Below are 19,265 nucleotides of genomic sequence, written 5' to 3' on the forward strand. Positions count from 1 at the left end.
AACTGTCAGTATGAAGCCAGAATCCATTGCTCAGAGTTACTCTGTGGACACAAATGCAAATGCCTCAATTATGTTAATTGTATATGCTTGCATACACATGTGATAAGGTGGATGGTTCTTTGAATATTTCCTTACCCTTCTGATTATTTTTGCACCCTATCATTATTATGGTATGATTTTCTTATTACTATCTCAAAATAGAGTTTGCTTTGTTTTTTTCTTTTATTCCTTCTTAAAATTTTCTCCCCTTCAGGTTAATGTGGAAGGTGTCCACTGTGACAGGTGCAAGTCTGGTACATTTGGTCTCTCTGCCAGAAACCCACTTGGCTGCAGCAGTTGCTATTGCTTTGGCCTGACTACACAGTGCAGTGAGGCAAGGGGACTGATTCGCATGTGGGTGAGTAAGAAACTGCTGAGCCATGTAATGCGATAATGTTGTTTCCTGCTGGCATCTTTTAGTCAGGCACTGAGAGGTAGCTAGAAAATGGCCAAACATTTAAGCAATCATTTTCCTCTTTATATTTTGAGAAGTGGAGAGAGTATTGTGTTCCATTAGATAATCAGTGTCAAGGCATTAAAAGTAAAATGATAAGAAAACCAGTGATAGGGTAGCTGATATCAAGCCAAAGTCAAGCTATTAAAACCCAGAAAAGGGCAAGCTGCTCATATGAGGAAATTATACAGTCCAGTGCATTGTAACGTAATCTCTGGTATATGATACACAGTTTACCCAGGTGTATTCAAGGGTCACAGATGCGTGTTGTCCAGCATATATATGTCCCATGGTTCAATTAATCTGTTTTTTTTCAATGAATCATAGAGTCATTACAGTTGGAAAAGACCTTTAAGATCGCTGTTGACTTTCTGGTTTGTTTATTTTTTTGTAGAAACAGACCATTTAAACTCTATTTAAATCCAAAAATGGGAAGGTGTGATCCATCAGAGCAAACAAAGGACTCTCCACCTTTTTGAGGAAGAGAGCCTTGAGACCTGTGCTGGACTGACGAATAAGGCAGACTGTACGTCTCCATTTATCCGTACAACGAATGCAAAAGACAGTTAGACCACTGCTGTTCATCATTCCTGTGCCAGCTCCTTGGTTACATTATGGAGCTATTTATAATGGAAAATGGCTAGTTCAGTCCCCATATATGGTCAGTCATATTTCTGCCAGAAAGCATGTCAACCACAGAGAGAATGTATGCCTAATGCAAATTAGGCCCTGGCTTGTCATGTACAAGGACACTTTAGGCCAAAATCAAGGTTTGATCTCTTACTAAAGAGTTCATATCTCTTGGTTAAAGTAATATGAATAGCACCCATTCTCCCCTTCATTGTTCAATCCAATAGCACCTCTTTCACTTCCCAGTGGATGAAGTGATTTATCATGCTGTGACCCAATTTTTCACATTATTTCTGTTTTGCCCATCATATGCTGGTAAGCTCGAGATGAAACGCTGCAGAAGGCTGACAAGTTACAAAATTTAATCAAGTTCTGTGACAGCAACAGTTCTGGAAAATTGTGCTTTGACCTTTGTGGCAGCACAAAGCAGGAATATAGTTTAAACCTCCTGATTCTTTTGTGTCTCTTGATTAATTGCTTTTCATATTTATGCTCACAGCTAAACAAGTGTATGTCCATGTCTCATCTAGTTTTTGGTACCCTGATCTATTTCAGAATTGATTCAGAGTTGTAAACCAGGTGAGACTGAGTTCTGCCAGCTGCTAGTGGTTATTTCAGATATTTCAGATGCTTCAAATGGCATTAGACATGTTTAAGCAAGAAAATATTATCCTGTATGACAATAAGGAAAGACTGATCTGAAATTCAAATGTGTTGATGTTTGATGTCTAAAGTACTAAACAGTAAAATATGACTATGATAGGAACTCAGGAAATTTCTTAGGACTGACAATGTTAGGAATGCTTCTATGTCTGATTAGTCCATAGATGCTGCTCTAAATGGAAATAACAAGTTGCTTAAAGTACAGTACAGGGCTTGGTTGATTCCTCATTACCTAATCCCTATCTTGTGAACAGCCTATTAATAGGATGACTGTTGGAGATATGACTCTGCATTTGTTTTCTTTGTTTTCCTCATTTTTGGGGGGAAAGCAATTTTGATACCAGCCCTTTGCATTTGTTCACACATTTACAGTAATACTTCCATCTGCACGGAATTACTAGGACTCTTATTACAGTTTTTGATCAAAATAATGATTTCTTTATAATACTATTGAGACTCTTTCAACAAGTCTAAGAAAATTGCAAGTGGAATCCTTGTATTTTTCATTAAATCTGACTTTGGAGTTACAGAAATCCTGAGCCTTCACTCTCTGCATATTTCCTGGAGAACACTTAAAGTGCATTTCTCACAATCTGAACAGAAGAGATGTGAGGCTATGAAAATTGCTTTGATAACTTTCATGGGATTACTTGCTGATGAAACTATTTTAACCAATGTTAGTTTGTTCTTTGTAAAGGAGCAGAAGCAGGTATGTCATTATTGTCACTTTTTATACCTGAAAGAGTAGTAAGACTGTTTTGTGACAAATTGCTCATGATGTGAAATGAAATTACCTAGAAACATTATTTTCTTTTTTTTTTTTAGGAGTTAAAAATTAAGGAGTAATGCTGTATGTGGAAATAATGGGCTTGATTTTCTTACCTTTTTTTTTTTTTAATATGAATAGGTGACCTTGAAACCAGAGCAAATGATTCTGCCACTGGTGGATGAAAAGCTTCAGCGCAGCACTGTTTCAGGGATTGCATTCCAGCCTCCTGAAATAGTAGCAAATATAGAACAGGTGATGCAGGATCTTCGGTCAGAACCTATTTACTGGAGACTTCCAGAGCAGTTTGAGGGACGAAAGGTAAACATGAAATTCTATTGAATATTAACTTGGACTTATATATATTTTCTTAATTCTATATTTGTAGTCTGCAATGCCTTTTTTTCCATTCCAATAAGTATGTCCTCTTACAGTGAAAGGTATTGTATATACAAATGAAAGGAGATGCCATTCCATTACTAAAAATTATTTGCACCATTATCATGGACATTCATAAGTCTATTACATAAACATTATTTTTAAATAGATACTGACAGTAGCATGTAGTATTTTTCTACAGAATGGATTCTGTCATCAAAATGTTATTTGAAAAAATAACCTATATAAATTTAATGTAACTTGCTTGTAAATTTTTATTTCTCTCCATTTTAAATAAAACATGCTCATCTTTGTAAAATCATTGAAATAATTCTCCTTTCAGATATTATTATGATTCTTGTGACAATTTATTTTGTACTTTCGATATTTCTTGGTTCAGATGTGTTTTTCTCTAAACTCAAACTTTGAGGAGCACTAAGGCACATATAGAGAAATAGATAATATTTTTAGTTTTGTGTAGTGCAAAAACAACTTGCTGACAGGTATTTTAGAACACAACCCATTTCCCCAGATAGTTCCACTAGCCTGTATTGCTACTTGCTACTGCACACACATTCATAAGACTGTACAGACGTGCAACTAACCAAAAATGAGAATTCTTTTTGTTTTTTGTGTTTTGCTTTGTTAGCTGACTGCTTATGGAGGGAAGCTGAAATATGCAATCTACTTTGAAGCACGAGAAGAGACAGGTTTTACTACGTACTACCCACAAGTCATCATAAGAGGTGGGCCTCCCACCCATCCAAGAATTATTGTTCGGCATATGGCTGCCCCTCTGATTGGGCAGCTGACGAGGCATGAGATAGAAATGACAGAGGTAACGTTTCCATCTGCTTTTTTTCCCCAAGAACTTAAGCATCTGTTTCTTTTTAATGCTGTTAATAATCTGGTTTTGTGTTGCTATCTTTCAGCATGAATGGAAATATTATGGTGATGACCAAAGATTCAGAAACACTTTTCCCTGGGAATATTATCAGGATGACCCAGGTATTAACAGAACAGTATCTGAGGCAGATTTCACCTGGAAACATTATGGAGATGACTCAAGACCAAATAGAGCTGTATCCAGGGAAGACTTCTTGAATGTGCTGTATGATGTTCATTACATTCTTATTAAGGCTACTCATGGCAATATCATGAGGCAGAGCAGGTAACTATTTCATGCAGTGGTCTGAAATAATGCAGTAGTGATAGATAACCTGATAGAGCTCTCAACTGTTTCTAGTAGAATTTGTATTCATAACTTGTAAGCAGCTGCTGAGAACAGGACATCATGGCAGAAGAAACAGGAGAGGAGAATTTTATTCAATAGAAAATTTAAATCACAATAGGCAAATGAAATCTTTGTTTTCAGGTTCCTAGAACAGAAAACACATGTAAGCACATGCACCCTGAAACTAATCCAAAGTATTTTTTAAAAAATGTCTACTTTATGAAAACATGATTCTGTAATGAAATATAAATGTTTACATATGAAGGTATTTTCTATTGCAAGTGGGAAATCAGGTAAGAAGTCAAAGATGAAAGTGGCATGGGGGTTGAACTAGATGATCTCTAAAGGTCCCTTCCAACCACTAACATTCTATGATTCTTTGAAAGACTGCTCATTTAATGACATGCTACTTAATCCAGTATATTAGAGGCAGAAATATACCACATTTTCTATTAATTTTATTCACTAATAAATTGGATAGTGAAATAAAGATAATGCTTACTAAATTTGAAGTGGATATCAGACAAGAAGATGAGGGGAATAATACGAACATCTGCTGAAGGTCATCTGTAAGATTTTACACTTTTACAGGAGTAGTCAATTGAGCAAACAAGGGACAACTGCTGAGTACTTTGTTCTTCAAAGAGAGGTCTGCTGTTTACATCGTATCACCAGGTCAACATGATTCAGTAATGATACTTTTTTTGAGAAATACTAATATTCTAGCTGCCTATATAAACAGATATGACCTGCAAAGTGGAAAATAGTCTTTTACTTCCACCAAAGACTGAACATTCAGGAATTCAAGAAAAAAAATGTTACAATGTTCATAGGATATCAGTGAACATCATCACAGGTTAAGAAAATATGATTTGTGAGAGGAAATGTAAAGAACTAGATTTATTTAGAAAGTAGAAATTGTTTAAATATTCCTAAAATATTGTCACTTGGAAAATAATCAGTTCTCTTTTGCCATTGTGGGTAAGTCAAAAAAGAAATAAACTTAAACTTCAGCAGGAAAGATTTACATTAGACATGAGAGAAAAATTCCTGGAGGTAAAGAAGTTCTGGAATAGATTACATAGACTATTCCTAAAAGTATTTAATAAGGAATTCACAGTACCCTTTCCAAGCACAATTTATTAGCGAGAACACAGGAATAATTGGAGATAAACTCGAAAGGTCTTCACAGATCCTTGTTATCACTCTGACATAAAAAGGGATAGGATAAAATGATTTCTGCATTTCTAAGCTACAAATCAGTCTATAAGAAAATTTCCCATGGGACTGGAGAATGAATAGTAAGGACATGCAACTTTGCAGCATTGTGTGACAGAAAACAGTTGTTCTTGCTGCTATTGTCTCTTAAGTTTACAAAAAAAGTATTTCTCCAGCTTGCACTGGTTAGATACTAAGTAATAACAACAGATGTCATAAATGTTTTACATTCGTTTCATTTATTTTTGGTGTCGTCCATTTACGATATTGTATTACAAGTGTGGGGGATTCCCATGGAGAGAGTTAAAAAAGGAACTCTAATGTGATATGGAAAATTTGAGATGCATGTCTGTGTTTAATGTCTGTCTTCCCTTTGTGCCCTACAAATCCTAATACAGCTGTGGAAGCACAAAATGGATAGTATCTCAGCTCAGGCATCATAAGCAAAGTTATGAAAACAAATCTCAGTTTTCATGATTTTGTTCTGAGATGCATACGATGCATTGTAGTATCACCACCATTTTATCAAGTCTACCCAGTAATCAGGTATAGAACAGAACAGAGGAAGACTTTTTAGTTTCAGGGCAGATTTGCAAGGTGGCACTTAAAGAACCAAAATGTATTTTTACAACATCACATTTCAGAATGTGACATTTTATATGACAGCAGAATTTAGCAAGGAGTTCATCTGGTCTTTCTGGTAACCCTCCATCTGAAGTCATAACGTTGCCTATAATACCATGTTTGATTTGGAGACTATTATGTTACAAGAGATTTTTATGATTTGTCTCATTAGATGGGTAACACTCGTCATGTGTTATTGGAGATTTTAAGTAGAAAGTAAACAACAGGAATACCTTACTATTTTTTTCAAGTTATTCCCTTGAATAATTTCAGAGAAAGCTTTGCTTAAGACCACAACATAAATCCCCCAAAATGTTTTTAAAGGTTACTGGAATATTAGCTTACGTCAGAGTTTTTATTAAAAATAGTCTGACAACATCTAAAGGACCATATTTATGCTCAACTTTAAACATATATTTGAATTAAGTGACTTATAATAAAGCATTTATTTAAATAGAGTGCAGTATGCTTTCTAAGTAAGGATCCTGTTCTGAGCAACTACAGCTTCTCTTTCTACCTGACTGTACAGGAAAGTATAAAGCAAAGGAAACTCTGGATGAGCAGAGGAAAGTATTATACATGAAGTCTTTTGAAATTTTGTAAGGTTTTTAATGGTGCTTTAATGTCAATGGCAGAATTTAAAAGCTGCAGATAAGTGATAAACTACAAGAAATGTATTTTAAAATAAAGTCAAAGCAGTGGCAGCAGTTGGAAACATAAAAATAGCCTAGCTCTAGTGCTAGCGCCGTATTAGCTATATAGTTTAGCAGCAATGTTAATGATATTTCTGCTTCAAAGCTGCAGCATTACTAGTGATTTAGAGATTTCTGCTCAGAATCCAAAACCAAACATTTTTCTCATATATTGTTCATTTTGTTGCCCTCATTTTCACATTCACTGCTCTAAATTGAAAGATTTCTTTTATTAGACTTTGAGTTGCTTTTCAGACAACTGAGCTGTGATAATAAATTAGTTTGAATTGGAAGTATGCTTTCAATTTGACTGTGAATTATTTCAATATCCCTGACACTGATCAGGTAGCAGTTGTTGGACTGCCGCCTATTAGGCATATTCCAAGAATCATCCAAGCCTGACCCTCCTTAAGTAACATTTTCACACAAACAACAGGTAGCTTTGTGGTCCCAGAGTATATTATTATGTAAATACAGCTTTCTGACAGTAAATAGGATTGGTTTTTTTTGAATACACAGACCATTGCCTAAGCCTTGAAGGTGACAGGGAGGCAGATTTCATTTTGTTTTTCCATTAAATGTACAGAGATTTTGATGTAAGCTTACGCTGACATATTAGATCTGAATGGGTTTGCCCTCTTTATTTTCAGTCTTGTGTTCTGACCCGGCTTTGTGTGCTTGGGGTTTGTTTGGTTTTTTTTTTTCCCCTGCTTTGCTGAACCTCTTTCTTCAAGTAGTAAGAAGAGAACACAACTTTTAAGTTACTAGATGATTTGCATTGACACAAAGCATCAAGAGATATAGGTCTGATCACCTAAACTCATCTAGTTCAGCAGTGGGATTTGCTTTCTCTCCACTTAGGCTGAGACTGGTGCCTATGTTGCAATGTGGAGAACACCACCTCGCAGTCACTCAGTGTTTGGGAGCAGGTGAATGGACTAAGAGCTTGAGGGGGAGATTAGCAGTCACATGTTCTTCGACATTTTTTTCTTAGTTTGGTGTTATACTTCAAGCCTTAAAATTTACATTGTTCTACCCTTTTTGTTTCTCAAAGACAGTAAGGGATTCCAGATTATAGCATTCCTTTAAACAAACTAACAAATCCCCAAAATGAAGAAGTCAGCTGTAAGAATAGGATTGTGCTACATGAGGATTAAGTGTATTTCTTTTTACATTACATTTGTTGTCTCTGTGCATGTTGTACTCGGTTGTATTTGGCAAGGCAGTATGCATGCTGGAAAGATAGGGAGTGGTTGGGAGGCAAGGATATTGTTATTAATACAGTCAAATATTTAGAAAGTTAAAACATCAGCAGTTTTACCATGAAACACATCCCTTTCTGATACTAGCATAAGTTTCTGCAGTAGGATTTCTTTTTTGCTTTAAATTGTTTATGCATCCGAATAATCATGAGGGAATAAAGAAAACGGTATCTGACTACAGGTCTTAAAACTCCTGCTAAAAAGGCATGTGCCCAATATCTGAGAAGTCTGCTCTAGAGCCTGTTAGGTTGCTTTACTTGCTGAGGATAGATTTTATTGTATTTTTTAAAATAGTTGCCTCATTAAAAGCTCATTTAGTGAACAGTTTTACTGCCGTACTTCTGAGAGTCGTGAATTGGAACTGCGTTTAGTATGTCACTTCAATTTTTTAATGAGTCCCTCCAAATGAAGAGTCAGATATGAGCTTTTGCTAATAGTTTGGCTAAAGAAATATATTTTAAAAAATTTAAAAAGAGATAGAGTGAAGAGTGAAGCAGGAAAAAAAAAGTTATACTATTGCCTAGAAATGGAATATGAGACTGGAGGTGGTGGTAGCTTTGTTGGTTCCTTAGGAGAGGCAAAAATAGTAGTGTTTGTCTCCTGTAGATCAAGATGTTTGGCTACAAATAGCCAAACTATTTTTTCCTGTGCCTGCTGACTATGAACTAACTGGATTTGAATTAATATTTGACTAATCTCATTGGATTTGTTTGCTCTTTTTTTTTTTCAGGATTTCTGAGATCTCAATGGAGGTTGCTGAGCATGGTACTGTGTCTGGGATGACTCCTCAGGCTTACTTGATTGAGCAATGTGACTGCCCATTGGGTTATTCTGGTTTGTCTTGTGAGGTACGGTACTAGCCTGACTTCCAGTGAAAATGTTTATACCTTCTTCATCCATTCATTAATAAGATGTGATATATAATTAGAGTTTCAATTCATTCAACTGACAACAACTCTCTGAATTTCATTACTTATGTTCTTTTGCCAGTATCTCTCTCAAAGAAATTTAAGCAGTATAACAGATTGTACATGTTGTACTATGTTATGGGGAGGCCATAATACACAATACAGTTATGATATATCTTCCAAAAGGCAGAACTACATGAATCATTTTATTATGGTCATTATTCACAGAATCCATGGAGAAAACCACAAGAAAATGCCACGTCAAATTAAAAACAAAACAAGCAAACTCACAGCTGATTCTATAAATTATTGACAGTTTTAAGTAAACTACAAATTAACATTTGTAATTGTGAATAATTAAAGGTTGCATACAACTCGTTCCTTATAATTAAATATCCATCAGTTGAATGAAATTCACCAAATAAAGTATAAAAGCAATTTCAAAACCAAAAAAGTTAAAAAGAATGTAGTTAAAATTGTATCATTCTGAACAGAGCCATACAGAATCATAAAATTCTGTTCTGTAAAGACTTTCCAGATTTTTAAGTTTGCTTTCTTTGACATTTCAATTCTTATTTAAGTTTTAACGGGTGCGTGATTGATTGAAATATTTTGTTCTGAAAAAAGTTAAACAGCATTTTGGTTTTGATTTCTCAAATGTCTATATTATGAGTAACTTAAATTAAAAAAATGAAAAAGAGAAGTCATTTCAAAAGCAAAACTATAAGTTTGGAGAAAAAGACAGTTCATAGTTGAGAATCTGTAAGTTCCTCACATTGATCTTTCCTCTTGAAACTGTACCAATAGCATGTCTTTATGGATCATCACTAACAGGAGGGAAGTTGTCCATTTTGCCTTCATTTTATATGCTTGACTGCCCAAAATAGCACTGCAAATGCATTAAAAATGTAGATGAGAATCATTCTGTAGCATGTATGGAAGATGTTTTCAAAGATTTAGGAAATACCTACTGTGCATGTTCAAACTGTCAGTTTTCTGACAACTTGTAATTTATCCAAGTGGATCTATGAAAATCAAAAGGGCAACTGAATTCTGGCAGATACTTTTCAGTTTTACTCCCTCATAGTTATTCTTCCGGTGCTGATATAGGACTTACATATGTAGATTTTGCTCAGTCCATGTACAAAAGCTTGCCTCCCATTTATATAAACAATGGAGCTTTTTCTAAAGTGGAGCAGAAATTCTGGAACATGGTACAAATAGTGTACTTTGCTTTATTCTTAGGAGTCAAATCACTGTGCCTTAGAATAAAATATATGACACTAATTTTTGTGTACTTTTAAACTTGTTTGGTTTTGTACTGAACTGTTGAAATTTGTTAAATTTTCAACACATTGAACACTAAGAGAAAGTATTGGTCAACTTGGTGCTCTTTTTAGATGCACTACATTTCTTTTTAACTTATGCAAATATTTTCATGGTGAAGACTACATGTCTGAAAAGTACCCAAATTTTATAGAGAATCATCTGACTTGTATGGTTTTGTAAAATGGATCTTAGGTACTGGAGAAAGCATTTAAGATGTAATATGTTGACTGCAGAATAGAAGTTAATATTTTTGACTGGTTTTGCTCTTGATGATGAGACTGTCGGTCTTTCTGTGTACAAAACAACAAGTTTTTGTTTTGCTGCAGTAGCAATTCCAAGTTGCCTTTGTTGCAATTGCTAGATGGAGGTAGCAGGTAACAACACCTCAAGTATTCTGCAAATCCCTCAGACATCCTGACTAAGTGGGAACTTGTAAAGGCTCCCCTCAAGCTAGCAGTGGGATAAAATTTGGAGTGAGGAAATGAAGGAAAGATGCGTGTTATCTGTGAGAACTCTGCTCTCTTCAGATGCTGCACAGGATGGTGTTACTCAGCAAATGGGGCAACTGGAACAGTGAGTTCACGGGAAATCTGTACAAGGAAGTGAATGAGGTCATGTTCTTTGACACAGTACGAGCATGCACCTGAATGTGTATAAATACACATGTGAGAAATTAACAGGCTCCAGCATTTACTCAGTACAGTTTTTTGGGATTTTTCTCTTTTTTTCAAAATTACTGGATGAAATGGCATTTTTGAAGGAAAATAATGTGATTGGAACTTTAGTTTAATTCACATCCACCAGGGGCTGGAATAAATATCGCAGTTGCAACCTTTTTACTTCATGCTTAATTGTGTAATCTTCACATGATCATAGCTTAGTTTATTTTTAGTGTGCTCAGTGAAGGTTATGTTGTGTTCTGTAAAGGTTTATTTCATTTTAGCAAGACAAAATAAGCATTTGATACCCCAACATTTTTAAAGCAAATGCTAACAGAGTATATGTGTTTATTTCATGATATATCCTGTTATTGCATGGCGAGGACTATGAGCACAGTGGTTTTTACTAGAAATTACATTTATATCTTTTTTTTTTTTTTAAATATCTTAATCCGCTAGCAGGCTGAAAAAGCAGTGGTAGGAATTACCTGGGTGGTTACTTCTGAAAAACTTCCAAACTACTAATTAAAAATGTTATCTGCTTCATCTTTTATCTGTTTCCTATTTCATCTGAGAAATGCTTAGATCAAAATACATGAGAAGAATGTCAACAGCATATTCAGAAAAAAACTGTTGGAGGTTAGATTTCTTTGTTTTGAGGATGTACCATATATTAATGCCTCAATCCTAGAGTCACTCAGAACTTGTAAGGCTTTACCATGTTTGGACAAGGACTCTGTGGAGAGGGAGGGAAAAAATTAGGAAATTGTAGTAAGAAACTAAATTACTTTCATTTGAGATTATTTATCTAAATTGGAGTTCTTCACAAACCATGAAACAGCAAATAGACTCTTTCTATGCTTCAGGGATCTTAATGTAGTCTAAGTCAAAACAAAAGGGGGAAAGCAGAAGTGAGTTAGATTACTTCTTTGCAATTCTAAAGAAAAGAATTGTGTTTGTGCTTTTGCCATAACGTAGACTCCTGGAGCTTTTGGCAATGATGATAAAACTGTCAGAGCGGTATCATGTGAATAGCATCTAGCATGTCAGCTAGTGCTTCACTGAAGAATTCTGCTTTTGATATGAAATGTTTCTCACTCCATCTTCTCTTTTGGTTTATTTGCATCCATTTTATTGCTGTTTGAAAAGTGTACTATTACCATTCTTTCAAAAAAAAAGCAGAAATTGTAGTTAATAGTAGGAAATTACCTCATCAGACAGCCTTCATAGGCTCCTAGCACCACAAGGTGGTGTTTATACATGGGTCAAAGACTTTACTGTATGAACTTAACCCTAATGGGATGAATTATCAAAATGGTCCTATCTGTGTTTTTATACTGCTATAGCTGTGTGCATTCTGGGAGCTGTGCAGACACTTCCATAAATTTGTGTAATAAGCCTGAAATAAAGATCAAGTGCTTGATTTTGCATAGTAATTTTTGGGTTGTTCTCTGAATTTTGTTGCCAAGCTGGGGTGGAGGAAACTTAGTGATAGATAAACTTGATTTGAGGCTGATGGTCTCGATACATGGAAAACCTTTAATATTTTGAATTCTGTACCTTTATAGTCTTTACATTATATACCTATAAATAATGCATCCATGCAGCCATTTTTTTATTATCATCATTCAACTTCTGCTTGTTACCCATCAGGCAGTATGTAGGCAGATACTAGCTTGTCAAACCTGAAAAACTTACCAAGGGTGAAGGAAACAGAATCAACATACTTGCTCTCCACAATCCATGCAAAAAATGTATTTCGAAAAACAAACCTTAAGAAATGAAGGGAATGATGCTTTATGCACAGTGAGAACAGTGAGATGTTCTGCATCTGAATGAAAGGTCTCTCAAGCTGTAATATGAAAAGCCTGGTGCCAGTCAAGTGCTCCAGGGATTTTTCAGCCATGTTTCCAATTAGGGCTGGCTCTTGTTATCTGTAAAGTACTGTATATTGTTTGTAATACAGCTGGAAGCCTGTCAGGTTCTTTTCACAACTTGTAAAAACTGGTAATTGGAAAGATGAGCTTGCAATGCTCCCCATACCCAGTCCACTCTGTAATGATCTGTTTTCTTCTGCATCTTTCTTATTACAGTCATGCTCTCCAGGATTTTATAGGCTTCCATCTCCACCTGTGGGATGGACACCTGCTCAGTCCTTAGGTGCCTGTGTTGTATGTCAATGTCATGGACACAGTACTATGTGTGACTCTGAAACATCAATTTGTCAGGTATTGTATTTCTGAACTTATCCAATAGGGTAATCTTAATGTAAAATTCAGAAGTTATATAATTGATCTAAGAAAAGAGAGGACAATATTTTAATCCAATTTTGCTTAAACGTTAAAGTTGGGTGGAGAGGTCGTAACAGTAAATCGTGTACCTTTTAAAGTTTTCCATTCCAATTTTCTAGAGTTCATATTATACAGTGCGTGTTTACTTGTTGGTTTGAATTACTGTTTCTGTAAAAAACTAGATACCTGCAAACTAGATGGAATTCAACATGTGTTCTGTAATAAACACAGCACTGCTCTTACAGGCAAATAATACACGTGACCTGATACAGGAAGACTGAATTTTAACTCATTATTTCTCTTGCTTCAATGGCTGGAACAAAGGAGGGAAGAAAGGATGAATGGGATAAGAAATTCCATAGGATACATCTGGATAGCTGCAGGCTTCCATTCTTTCTCCTTGTAAACCCATATATAACTCGGCAGGCATTTGATAGATGTTTAAAGCAAGCAGTCCTGCTGTGAATCATATCAGGGAGAGAGAAATTATGAATCAAAATAACTTTGAATCCCTGAGGCTGGGAACAAAATGTTGTCTGTTTTCTTGAAATTATCAAATACAGTTTTCATTCTTTCTCCTCATCTGCAGAACTGTCAGCATAATACTGCTGGCCCCCACTGTGAGAGATGTGCCTTGGGATTTTATGGCACTGTCCAAGGCTCTCCGGGTGACTGTCAACCTTGTGCTTGTCCCCTATCCATTTCTAGTAACAAGTAAGTAAGCAAACTCAGGACAGGGAGTTACCTTTCCAGAGAGCAAGACCATTGTTTTGGGTTTACTGTGTCCTTTTTCAGACTGCTGCAGGAAAACTGTCTTATGTAACCATGCTAAAAAGTTTTATATCTACTTTTGATAATTGGTCTTCCTTTATAAGTTGGAAATTTCTCCCTTGCTAATTTGTGATGAATAAATTAATAAGTGCTAGAAAATGCAATACTCAACAGATAATGAATGTGTATTATAAAGATATTCTCACAAATGAAGCTAGAGCAGAACTCAAGTACAATAGAGCCACAAGGGAGCTGTAAAAAGTCTTATGCTCATCTATTATGTTGGTATAAATGTGTTATGGTGCCTTTCTTGCTCCACTGTGGAATTTATTGATTCCTTATTTAATGTTACATGAGGTTTAGGCAATTTGTGAAAGATAGAATAATTTAAAAGCAATATAGTTATTGCAGCATAAATTTTATTGGTTACTTTATGCTAATGAGCCTTGCCACAATGTCTCTGCATGTGTTCCCAACAGATGATACTTTAGCACTTGAGGTTTGCTTGTTCTTTTACTGAGAAGTTTTTAATGATAGTTGGCATCATACTGTAGTACTGCTATGAAAAGGTTTCTATTTCATGTTTCTTCTCTTGAAAGTTTGGAAATGTACTTTAAAACCATTTTTCTGTGCTTTGAGTGACCTTTAGGATATTTTAGTGAGTATTTCAGCCCCAGTATATCTGAGCAGGTTGGGGTTTGTTCTTCTTTATTCTTCATTTTATCATTTTGAAGTGGTCTAAGGTTTAGTTTGAAGGTGGGAATCCCTTTCTCAAACATCAGTAGCTAAACACATCGTGATCTTTCATCCAAAGCAAGTGTTTAAGGAGACTTCCAAACTTCTGTAATACAAGACTTTCAAACCTCAGAAATACCAAACTGGGAACCAAAACAATTATAGAAGGAGCTTAAAGAAATACCCTTGATCTCAGAAAGTTATCATATGGTCTTAACTGCAGGTTTTTCTAAGTTGTACTCTTTTTCATAAACATTTTCTGTTATGACTTAACTGTGTATTCTACCTACTAGTATTAGGAATGGAGAATCAAGTTGCAAAGAACAAGATTGACCAAGTTTCTCAGCTCTTTGTATCAGCAACTACACTGGAAAAAACTTTTTTCTGTTAATAGCTGCAGTAGGAAGCTTCTGCGAGTATCTTCTGGGACTTAAAATACCCTTGGTTGCACAGAAATACAGCTGTCAGATCAGAAAATGAGCAGGACTTTTCACCTGGGTGGTTATTAGCATCTTGATACAAGAAGTTAGACATACTTTCCACACTATGCTCCAGAAATCACTTCAGTATCTAATCTATAAGCTAATGTAAAAATAGGAATTAGGTGTCACTGAGGGGCTTTAGAGTTGAGAAATGTGTGGACTCCAGGCAGTCTGTATGTCCTAGGTACACACTGAAATTGTAGAGCTGCCTGAGAAAGGGAGAGCAAGCAAAGCACCCATACCTCATGTAGCCATGCAGCCTGCATGGCTGTGGGCGTTGTCACAACTTTGTGTCATGGTCACATAAAGGTGATCATAAGGCGCTTTTTTTGTGTTCAGAAGCTTTTATAGGAAATAAGTGGATAACGCCTAGCCTGAAATTAGTAAATACATTTAATGATGAGATAGTCATACAATTTCTTAGTGCTGTCAAGTGAGAAGTCAAATCTGAGCATGTCCAGAAATAGAACTGCCTGAGTTTTGTTGAGTATCATATGTCTTTAGATGTCATGGATGGGATTTCTACTTCTTTTAGCTGTAGCCATCAATAATTTTAGTCCCCGCATAGTAAATGCAGGGACACATAACTATACATTTCACCCATGTTAGAACTGAAGGAAACCACCACTAGAGAGAGGATAGGGAAAGAGATGATTCAATTGTATCTATATGCCTGTCTATGCATCTCCATTTTCCACTGCTGACAGAGAATACCTGAACAGTTGACTTAGACTACATGCCTAACTTTTATATGAGTAGGCCTAGGTGGGATAGATCCATTTCATAAAGCTACAGAATTAGGCAGATAATGAGGGTCTCACATTTTGAGTTTGTATGTGTTGTTTAGTGAAAGCTCTACAAGATACTATAAAGGAAAAAAAGAAATGTAACTACCTGCAGCTATTGCATAGTAGCTGAGTAATCATAATATGTATGAAATGCACATACCTAACTATCTCATTATCTTATTGTGTCATGATTGATGTGATAATGTTTGTGAGTTAGTACGGTGCAATTATTTTTATTTATGAAAGTCTCCAAAACTTCACTAAGATTTTAAATACCAGTTTCATACTCCTGTACAGCAGTCAATGTCAAACAGGATAAGCTGAAAAACTGAGTTGTTTCTAGGGGTGAACATCTGTTTTTATAGAGTTGAAAATGTGTTGGCTAATGATTTTGAGAGTACTAGACCAATTTGTTTACATTTTTTACAAAACTATAATTTTATATACTCACTCAAGCAATGTTGATTTAATGCATTATAAGCAAGTTAGAGTGCTGACTATAGCGTACCAATAAGGAGCTCTTGAGTTCAACACTAGCCACCTCTGTGCTTTTCTGTTTTTTCTTCCGTAAAATGCTGAGGGAGTTTTACAGTATTGCACCATTTCACTGTTTAATTGTGTTTGTTTTCCCTTACCTACCTTTTTGTCTGTTTGTTTTTTAACTGTCTGTGCAGACACTTAATGCACTAATATTCTAGCAACTTGATTCCAGAAATGGCATAGTTTCCCTAAGTACACATTGCAATCACTAGTTATTCATCTATGTCATGGGGTGATAAAAATAATCCAGTGCTTTCTGTGGTTAAAATATGGCCTCTCTTTGATCATGAAGGAGGTAGTTTTTAGAACTGGGTATTTTTCTGTGTAGGCGAGTATTTTCTCTTTGGTTTGTCCTTGAGGAGATTATCTGATGCTGTCTTTTTGCTATGACTTTGGGTTCTTTCTCTTTATGTCTTCCATTTGAGTAAACTCTTCCCAGCTTATCTCCTTTTATTCAAACTAAAATCAGACTGGAAAAGCTGGATGTTTGTTAGCTCAGTTTCTTAATCTTTTGTTTCCCATCCTTCCCAGTACTACATTTTTTAGATCACTGTGACAGCACCCTTCACACAAGCCTACAGTATCAGTGTTGTTGCCTCCATCCCTTCTGATTGAACCCTTGATGATTCTTACCTTCCAGCACCTTGCTCCAGTATCACAGCAAGGCATTCTCAATATTCTTAATAGTGTAGGATTATTCTTAATCCTACAAGCGCTTATAGACAGATGCCATTTACATTAAAAGTGGAGTTTACCATGAGCCCTTCTGCACAGTTGACTAGAATGAAATGATGCAATGGACTGTAAAAAGGTTTTTATTTGCTTTTGTTTTAGCTTTAGCCCTTCTTGTGTTGCGGAAGGACCTAGTGATTACCGGTGTACTGCATGCCCACCTGGATATGAAGGCCAGTACTGTGAAAGGTAGGATGAATGGAAAAAGAAGAAAGAGGGACAGTGAAAGACAGGCAAGATCTGAAGGAGAGTAATATCCTGCAATATTATAAATATATATCTACTAATGTTTAAATACATGCCTTTGAGTAAGTTATTTTGCCTTTACATATTGTTAAAAGTCAGTCATAAGAGGCAATTTTTATTTACATTAGCTATAAATTCATAGTCAGTGTTATTCATATCACAGATATTGTCTTAGTCTTACTTGCTGATTTGTGGGGTTTTTTTTGATCCCTGAGCCTCAGAATTTAAACCAGAAAATACAAAATTTCTAAAATTAGATGCCATGCATATAATGTATCTCGATGTTACTCACATCCTTTGTTCTAGTGACTCTTGTGTCCTCGTGACCACTGTCTGTGAAAGACATTCACATGTAAACATATTAGTAATCAAATTGCAAATTAATCACCTAAACAGCAGCTGTTGTCCCATCCATAGCAAAGCTGTGGGATTAAGATGATCAAAATTAGCAACTGTCAACTATGAGAATTCGCTTCTAACACAAAACACAAGTGGCCAGTGGGAATAAAAAAAGATCTAGAGACCGAATGTTGATAATGTAGAGACTTTTTTGCCATGGTTCAATAGTTTAGCTGAAAATTGTTAGAGATGTGGAATCACTTTGACCATACTCCCCATCCTGATTCATGTCCTGGTTAAAAATGATTATCAGTTAGTTGGATGATTTTTAACATTCCTCCCTCTATAAATGAAGTACTAAGGATCTTTTTTTAATGGTTCGTGAGTGAATATTTGTATATATTTTGTTTACGATTTTGCCAAATGTTCATTGTAGTACACTACAAATCTCAGTTGGCCAAACCTGGTTTTGTATTTGCAATGTCTAGATGTTCTTCTGGCTACATGGGAAACCCACAAACTGCAGGAGGCTCCTGCCGGGAATGTGAGTGTGATCGATATGGTTCCCTGCCTGTCCCTTGTGACCCCATCACTGGACGGTGTACTTGCAAGCCTGGGTTCACAGGGTGGAAGTGTGCTGGCTGTGAACATCGGCATGCACGTGATGGCACGAAATGCATTTGTATGTATACTAATGTAATTTTTGAATTTTTTTTACTGTTTTTGTCACTGCTTGTGCATCTCAGTGTGGATTTCTTTGAAAATAGGTCTTTATAGGGTTTTAGTTGGAGCATTTTAGTTGAGGGAGTTGACACCAGGGCAAGTAGATACAAAAAGAAGCTCTTAATTTTATTTTTTTTTTACCAGAATGCGTTCAGTCTTCACCTCAACAGCCAGAGGTATACAACTCTTTGAGATTAAAACCAGGCAATAGAGCTCAAATAGATTATAAACATTTTAAAATCCAACTAAAATTAAAAAAAAAAAAATGAAGAAGTGCTAAAAATGGCTGAAGGTCAAGAATGAAATATGTGGTTTCTTTGAGTGGTTAAAGAAGAAGATATTATACACATAAGGTCAGGGACTACACAGTGCAGAATATTGTTTCACTCAACTTAATGGTCATGATATGCTCTGAGGGTGGTTGATTGGGGCTCAAGAAAACTAAATTTCTAAATGTGTCTACTGTCTTCAATGTTTTTGCATTAGTCCTGATCCTAGGTACAACTCTTCTTTGAAAATGAATATAGAGATTACTGTGAATATAGGCATAAATACTTTTATGTTATTAATAATATGCCATTGGTTCATTGATGGAAAAAAAAGCTTAGTGTACTTAAGGGAAATAAGGTTCTAATGCCGTGCAGTGTGACATAGTTTAGTTTCAGTCAGGTAATTCTGAACTACCGTATATCTTGAGCTGTATTTTAAACTACAGCAAAATGAGTGCAAATAGAGAAAGAAACTGCTTTGCTGAAATAATCA

At 35.6% G+C, this 19,265-nt stretch overlaps 1 protein-coding gene across 1 annotated transcript in view; it reads left to right on the forward strand.

Moving 5' to 3' along the window:
* LAMA2 (laminin subunit alpha 2) overlaps positions 1 to 19,265 on the forward strand; it is a 361,557-nt gene that overhangs the window by 236,913 nt on the left and 105,379 nt on the right. Inside the window, exons 24-32 of the mRNA XM_061990653.1 lie at positions 254 to 397; positions 2,694 to 2,873; positions 3,580 to 3,768; positions 3,863 to 4,101; positions 8,691 to 8,808; positions 12,950 to 13,084; positions 13,737 to 13,861; positions 17,298 to 17,384; positions 18,269 to 18,462. Of these exons, the coding sequence (XP_061846637.1) occupies positions 254 to 397; positions 2,694 to 2,873; positions 3,580 to 3,768; positions 3,863 to 4,101; positions 8,691 to 8,808; positions 12,950 to 13,084; positions 13,737 to 13,861; positions 17,298 to 17,384; positions 18,269 to 18,462 (1,411 nt within the window). The remainder of the gene's footprint in view (positions 1 to 253; positions 398 to 2,693; positions 2,874 to 3,579; positions 3,769 to 3,862; positions 4,102 to 8,690; positions 8,809 to 12,949; positions 13,085 to 13,736; positions 13,862 to 17,297; positions 17,385 to 18,268; positions 18,463 to 19,265) is intronic.

Source organism: Colius striatus, chromosome 2, assembly GCF_028858725.1.
Source record: "Colius striatus isolate bColStr4 chromosome 2, bColStr4.1.hap1, whole genome shotgun sequence".
NCBI lineage: Eukaryota > Metazoa > Chordata > Aves > Coliiformes > Coliidae > Colius > Colius striatus.